Below are 7,637 nucleotides of genomic sequence, written 5' to 3'. Positions count from 1 at the left end.
GGTCTGCCCCGTGACCTCCTGCCAGCGGGCGTTCGACACTTCACGTGGCCTCAAGGTGCACATGGCCTGGCACAAGCGTCGTGGTGACGTCACCGCCACTTAGTGGCGAATGGCGGTTGTTGTTGTTGTTGTTGATGTGATGTCTGCGTGTGGTTTGTGTGTCTGTGTTGTGAGTGATGTTGTGTCTGCGTGTGGTTTGTGTGTCTGTGTGTGTGTGTAGGTATGTGTGTGTAGGTGTGTGTAGGTGTGTGTATGTAGATGTGTGTGTAGGTGTGATTGTGTAATTTCCGCTATCGCCTCGGGTCACGCTGGGCCATGCGGTTATTATCGGAGTGTGGCATGGGGAGTGTGTGTACCTGTGTGTGTGTGGACCTGTGTGTGTGCCTGTGGGGGAGTGTGTGTATCTGTGTGTGTGTGTGTGTACCTGTGTGTGTGTCCGTGTGTGTGTGTCCGTGTGTGTGCGTGTACCTGTGTGTGTGCCTGTGGGGGGAGTGTGTGTACCTGTGCGTGTGTGTACCTGTGTGTGTGTGGGTACCTGTGTGTGTGTACTTGTGTGTGTGTGTGCGCACACGCCGACTCGGCCTCCAATGATACTCGCTGCGATGTGTAAACATCGCCAATGGAGAGACAAAGGTGGCCGGGCGTGGGTGAGTTGGCCACCCACTCATTTGCCGTGACGGCACTTGCCCTTACAGCCTGCGTAAGCTACACGGGACACCTTTTGCCTCTGTGTGCGTGGGAGAACTTTATTGACACTGGGCACAATCTGGGGGGGGAGTGGAGGGTGCGTCTTACTTTCCGGTAAGCATGACAGTAGTCGCGGTGAGTGATGGCCAGCCTCCTCCTCCTCTGCGGAACGCGAGGAGGAGAGGGGGAGGAGGAGAGGAGGGGGTGTGAGAGGGGGAGGGAGGAGGAGAGGGGAGGAGGAGAGGGGGAGGAGGAGAGGGGGAGGAGGAGAGGGGGAGGAGGAGAGGGGGAGGAGGAGAGGGGAGGAGGAGAGGAGGAGGAGGAGAGAGGGGGAGGAGGAGAGGGGGAGGAGGAGAGGGGGAGGAGGAGGAGAGGAGGGGTGGAGAGGGAGGGAGGAGAGGGAGGAGGAGAGGGAGGAGGAGAGGGAGGAGGAGAGGGAGGAGGAGAGGGAGGAGGAGAGGGAGGAGGAGAGGGAGGAGGAGAGGAGGAGAGAGGAGGAGGAGAGGGAGGAGGAGAGGGAAGGAGGAGAGGGAGGAGGAGAGGGAGGGTGCGCAGGATGTGAGTGGGGGGAGCGAGCGAGGGGGGGAGCGGACAGGATGTGAGTGGGGAGAGGGCGAGTGGCGGTGAGTGGCGGTGAGTGGTGGTTAGTGGTGGTGAGTTGGGACTGCGCGCTCGGCGTGAGCGCGCGGAGATCGTCGCAGTGCTCGGAGCGAGTGGTGTGGAGGGGAGTGGAGAGTGCGGGGAGGGCGGTCGTGGGGAGTGGAGAGTGCGGGCGGAGGGCGGGGGCGGGAGAGAGAGCGCGCAGGATGCGAGAGTGCGGAGTCGAGAAACGGAGAGAGGGGGGACTAGGGGGAGTAGGAGGAGTAGGAGGGGGGACTTCGGGACGGTTGAGAGAGCAGGGAGAGAGGGCTTGTGGGAGTTTGGGAGTGTGGGGAGAGTCAGCGGAGGAGAGTGGCGAGAGGGTGGGGAGTGCGGGGAGGCGGGCGGGGCAGTGCTTGCGGGGTAGAGGGTTGGAGAGCGTGGGGACAGAACTCGAGCGAGTGGAGAGGAAGTGAGTCATTCACCCCTTCGCCTCGCAATCCTCGACAGCCACCCACCCACCTACCGCTCACCATCTCTGCGCTGTATCATCACGTTTAGCCGCGGGCTCCCCTCTCGCCCTGTCATCCTGATCTCGTAGCGAGTTGTGCGCGGTGAGTGTGAGGGCGAGTGGTGAGTTATGGTGAGCGTTAAAGCGAGTGGTGAGCTCGGGTGGGGGTGTATAGGGAGCTATGGTGAGTGTTGTGGTGAGTGTTGTGGTGAGTGTTGCCCCTCTCGTGCCCCCTCCGTGCCCTGACTCCTCTCCGATGCCCCTGGGTGCGCAGGTCGCCGAGCGGTGAACAGATCGGCTAGCGAGCCGGCGAGTTGGCGAGCGAGGCGATGAGTGAGGCGCGGGTGAGCGAGATGTCGGAGGCCCTGGACTGCGGCCGCTGCGGCCGCTCGCTGCTGGGGGGCCGCTACGCGCTGGCCCGCAGGGCGCGCCGCACTGCTGCCCTGCTACGACTCGCACCTCGCCAGCTCCTGCGAGCGCTGCAGCAAACCCATCGGCTGCGGCTCCAAGGTGAGCGCCGCGACACTCGCCGCGACACTCACCGGGAACTCGCCGCGACACTCGCCGGGGAACTCATCGACACTCACCGGGAACTGACCGGGAACTCATCGACACTCACCGGAAACTCACCGGGAACTCACCGGGAACTCGCCGACACTCACGGGGAAACTCCACCAGGAACTCATCGACACTTACTGGGAACTCGCCGGGAACCATCAACACTCGCCGGGAACTCGCCAGGAACTCACCGGGAACTCACCGGGAACTCACCGACACTCACCGGGAACTCGCCGGGAACTCGCCGGGAACGACACCGGGAACTCACCGACACTCACCGACACTCACCGGGAACTCACCGGGAACTCACCGACACTCACCGGGAACTCACCGGGAACTCACCAACACTCACCGGGAACTCACCGGGAACTTACCAACACTCACCGACAACTCACCGACAACTCACCGACACTCACCGGGAACTCACCGGGAACTCATCGACACTTGCCTGGAACTCGCCTGGAACTCACTGCCACTCGCTCTATGGACACTCACTTGGTTCCTTCTCCTCCCCGTACCCCACCCCCCCCTCGTCGTGAGTCTGCACTGACGATAGCTCCTCTGCCTCGCCACAGCTCACCTCACTCCCCGGGTCTCACCTCAAGTCCGCTACCCTCACCTGGCCTCACCTGGCCTCAACGGCGCTCACCATCACACTCCTGCACGTCCCTGTGCCCTGCTCAGGCACACCTGGTCCCACCTGATCCCACCTGGTCCCACCTGGTCCCGCCTGGTCCCACCTGGTCCCACCTGGTCTCACCTGGTCCCACCTGGTCCCACCTGGTCCCACCTGGTCCCACCTGATCCCACCTGGTCCCACCTGGTCCCACCTGGTCCCACCTGATCCCGCCTGGTCTCGCCTGATCCTGCCTGGTCCCGCCTGGTCCCACCTGGTCCCGCCTGGTCCCACCTGGTCCCACCTGATCCCACCTGGTCCCACCTGATCCCACCTGGTCCCACCTGGTCCCACCTGGTCCCACCTGGTCTCACCTGGTCTCACCTGGTCCCACCTGGTCCCACCTGTGCCCGGCTGTGCTCGCCTGGCCGCGCGAGACGTGGGTGTGCCTGTCTGCAAGTTCCCGCCTGCCGCAGATTACTCACTCGGCACCCCGAGCGAGCCGCGTGCTGACGGCCACCCCCGTCTCCCCCCCACCCCCCCGTCTCCCCCCCCACCTTCCCGTGTGCCCCCCCCCCCCCGTGTCTCTCTGCGCCTCCATTCCCCCCATTTCTCTCGCGTCTCCGCACGCCTCACCACCCCTCCCTCCTCCCCTCTCCCCCCTCTGCTCCCCGCCCTTCCCTCCTCCTCCTCCTCCTCCTCCACCCCTCCCCGTTCTATGTTGCCCCCCCCTCCCCACCTTTCCCCCCCTCTCTCTGTCCTCCTGTCTCCTCTCCTCCCTCAAACGCCACTCTCCTCCCCCTGATCCATCGCTTCCTCCACCATTACCCCCATAATCCCCTCGTCCTCGTCCGTGCCCCCCCTCCCCCCGCAGGAGCTGTCGTACCAGGAGCGGCACTGGCACGAGGAGTGCTTCCGCTGTGCGCGCTGCGCCGCGTCGCTGTGCGCGCAGCCGTTCCTGTGCCAGGGCGAGCAGCTGCTGTGCGGGGACTGCTACTGCAGCGAGGTGGCCGAGCGCTGCAGCGGCTGCAGCAAGCCCATCGCGCCAGGTGCCATGCGGCGGCGCAACCGCGGCGCAACTACGACGCAATCGCTCGCAACTGTGACGCAACTACTCGCAACCGCAACGCAACAATGCGCAGGCGGTGCTGGTGCCGCTGCTGGTGAACGGGCGCTGACTGCTCTCCACCCTCACCCCCCCCCACCCTCACCCCCCCCCACCACCCTCACCCCCACCACCCCCACCCCCCCCACCCTCCCCCCCCCCCCCACCACGCGCAGGCTCTCGCCGCATGGAGTACAACAACGCCAGCTGGCACGAGGGCTGCTTCGTGTGCTCGCGCTGCGACAAGCCCATCGGCTCCGGGAGCTTCGTGCCCAGGGAGGACGGCAACTTCTGCACCGCGTGCTACGAGAGCCACGTGGCCCTCCGCTGCACGCACTGCAACGAGGTGGGGGGCGTGGGGGGGGAAGGGCGCGGGGGGGGGCAGGCACGAGGGGGGCGTGCGGTGGGCAACCCGCGTCCCGCGGGGCCCCCGCCGGCGGTCTCGGCGTCTCGCGATGCCGAGCGCGCTGCCCGCCGGGCGGTGGAGGGGGGCCCACCGCCTCGTCCCCCGGGGTCGCCCACCGCCGGCGGCGAGACGTAGCGGCGGCGCGCCGGCTCGTTGAAAAACCCCCTCCCCTCCGGTGACTCTCCGACGTGCCTCGACCGCCACCCCGCCATCCCCCCCCCCAGGTGATGAAGGAGGGGGGGGTGCGCTACGAGGGGCGGCCGTGGCACCGCGAGTGCTTCGTGTGCGGGGCGTGCGGCGCGCAGCTGGCGGGGCAGCGCTTCACGAGCCGCGGGGACGGCGACGGCGCCGAGCCGCTCTGCCTGGACTGCCACGCCGGCCTCTACGCCCACAAGTGCGCCGCCTGCGGCTCGCCCATCACCGGTGACGGCACGGGGGGGGGGGGGCGGGGGTGAAGCGGGGGGACGTGGGGACGCGGGGACTCGATACGCGGTCGCACGGGGAGACGTGCAGGGGTGGGGATGAGGACGCGGGGACGCGCGGCCCGCGAGTGGCACCGTGTCCCCGGTTTAAACGAAAGCTGAGCCCACGGGAATCCCAGGGGTGTGGGTGAGGGGGGGAAGTGGTGATGACAGCTCCCCCTCCCATGTGTACGTGTGCCTTTCCGACCTTCATAAGCATTCGCGAACAGCACTTGCCCAAACAGTCTGTTAAGGGCTATACGGGGGATCTTTGTCTTTGCATATAAGTATACAGGGTGTTTCAAAAAGATGGATCCAATTTGAAAGCAGTATTTCCCGATGGCTACATGTTACAATTACACGAAAAGTAACAAACGGTTTAATGAGTTATCGAGTTTTTCTAAACATTTTATCAATGTTCTATGTGCCCTCCACCTGCTGTACGGACAACATCGAGACGATAGTTTAATTCATCTCAAACGCCTCTCAAAGTGTCTTCGTCCACTGAAGTCACCGCTGCCGTGATTCTGTTTGAGGTCATCCAGATTAGTCGCTACTGGTGGCACAAAAACACCACGGGTCTTTGACGTATCCCCACAAGAGAAAGTCGCAGGGTGTGATGATGTCTGGGGGGGATCTTGGGGGCCGAGAGTGTAGCGCCAAGTCTTGGGGTCCCGTGCGACCTATCCAGCGCTGAGGCAGCGTGTCTTGCGAATGACTGAGGCTAGGGGCTGTTTGTGCGCTGGGAGAGGCATCTTGCGGTAATCATTTGAAACTCGATGCCCCGCCCTCTCTATGCCCCGCCCTCTCTATGCCCCGCCCTCTCTATGCCCCGCCCTCTCTATGCCCCGCCCTCTCTATGCCCCGCCCTTTCAAGTGGTAAGAGTTTCATTCAAGGGCGGTTCGTGGTTGCAGAGATATTGCGATTTCAAATCGGGTAGATGTTTTTTAAACGGTATATTTGAGAATTGGCAAAACAACCCCCAGCTCCCCGGTCGATGGCGGTCGGTCACGTCGTGGTGACCGTGAGCAGTGCCACTGGGGCTGGGGGGGGTAGGTGACAATAATCGGCTTTGCCGCTGATGCGGTCAACGGGGGCTCTGGATCGGTCCGAGGGACTGGTGACCTGTCCATCCTTAACTAAACTACCGACAAACCACGGAGGGGAAACAAATCAGATCAAGTCCCAGGGTGACCGGCATTTACGGTGATTCCCGGCCATAGCCAAACCTCCCCCTTGGGGTTCCTCCAACGAGAGCAGGAAACCACTGCGGTAGGACACGTGGAACGTCCGGACGCTCACTGCGGGGGGAGGAGAGGCTGCCATTCATCCATCAGGAGCTAGACCGGTACTGCCTGGACATCTGTAGAATACTGGAGGTCCCGTGGACTGATGTGGGCTCGGGTCGCTACGTAGGGTAGACCATCCTGCATTCAGCGGCAGGAATCTGCCAAGCAACAGGAGCGCAGCTCCCCTCCTGAACAACAACATTCTGTTAAGACCACGCGGGGACCTCTGTCTCTGTGCGTGCGCGATTAGGCGCCGGGGGAGCCAAGTTCATCTCGTTCGAGGAGCGGCACTGGCACCACGAGTGCTTTACCTGCAAGGGCTGCAACACTTCCCTCGCCGGCAAGGGCTTCATCGTCCAGGGCGACGACATCGTGTGTGCCGCCTGTGCCCACGACAGCTAGAGCAGTGCTCACGCACGCACGCACGGTTAAACGCACACACGCTCACACGGGTGTGCGCGCGTACGTGGGAACACGCACGTGTGCACATGCACGAACATGCGTGCGCACACACGCACACGTGGGTGTACATGCGCGCACACACAAACACGTCAAACAGTTGTAATTGGACAATCTCATTGGACAATCGAGGTGGGAGAACTTAATTTTTGTTACAAAATTTTGGGGAAGTGCCGTTCGCGAGCGCCGACGAAGGCCGTCACGCCGCATGAGGGACGGCGTGGCTAGCACCAGGCCCTTTGCCAGACGCTTTACACGCACGCCACAGCAAGTGACTCATTTCAGGCCAAGTCAACCTAAGGGGAGGCCAATGTTCGGTTGAAATTCTCACCACCGATTTTAGCCACTGAGCGGGAATCGAACTCGGGATACCGAGTTCGTAGCGCAACGCACTAAACTACCGCTCCTCACAACGCACAAGGACACGCACGCGCGCGCACGCGCACGCGCACACACACGCGTACACACACGCGCACACATGCACCTACGCACCTGAGGCTGTGTACCCAGGGCTTAGTTTAAGTACAGTAGAACCCCTCGGTAATTGGTTCCACGAAACCGTTCGTTAAGTGATTTGCGAGTATAGGAAATTTCCGTTAAAGGTTTAATCGATCCGATAGAACCGAAAGTTACAATTTGTCACCCAAACAACGTACTTCACCATATTTAAACAATGGTTATGAATACGATACTAACAACAATGTCAACACATACTTTTAAAAGAAACAGGGTTAATCGACGCATTCATTCATATTGACCGTACCTACAACAGCCCGTCGTTAAACAGGGGAATGGTCGGTAAGCGAACGCAGTGGGCTCAGTGGAGGCCCGGTCGTGAAGCGATTAGTCATGAACAGGGGTGGTCGTGAAGAGGGCTTCTACTGTACAGTTTGTTGTACAACACGCGGCTCACCACATCCTCTTTGCTGCTCGCTATGGGTGCGGCTACGACACGCACTCGCTCG

General features: G+C 62.4%; 1 protein-coding gene across 1 annotated transcript; it reads left to right on the top strand.

The window, feature by feature from the left end:
* The first annotated feature begins 1,683 nt into the window (after positions 1–1,683).
* LOC144735888 (four and a half LIM domains protein 2-like) lies at positions 1,684–6,764 on the top strand. Its single transcript, XM_078618457.1, is given in 8 exon segments — positions 1,684–1,738; positions 2,052–2,188; positions 2,191–2,214; positions 2,217–2,287; positions 3,826–4,000; positions 4,233–4,402; positions 4,687–4,885; positions 6,464–6,764. Coding segments are annotated over 7 exon segments (873 nt in total). The 5' UTR covers positions 1,684–1,738; positions 2,052–2,106; the 3' UTR covers positions 6,616–6,764.
* Positions 6,765–7,637: the final 873 nt, after the last annotated feature.

The sequence above is a fragment of the Lampetra planeri genome, chromosome 57 (genome assembly GCF_965212315.1).
Source record: "Lampetra planeri chromosome 57, kcLamPlan1.2.h2, whole genome shotgun sequence".
In the NCBI taxonomy this organism is placed as follows: domain Eukaryota; kingdom Metazoa; phylum Chordata; class Hyperoartia; order Petromyzontiformes; family Petromyzontidae; genus Lampetra; species Lampetra planeri.
This window is presented reverse-complemented; position numbering and strand designations above follow the sequence as displayed.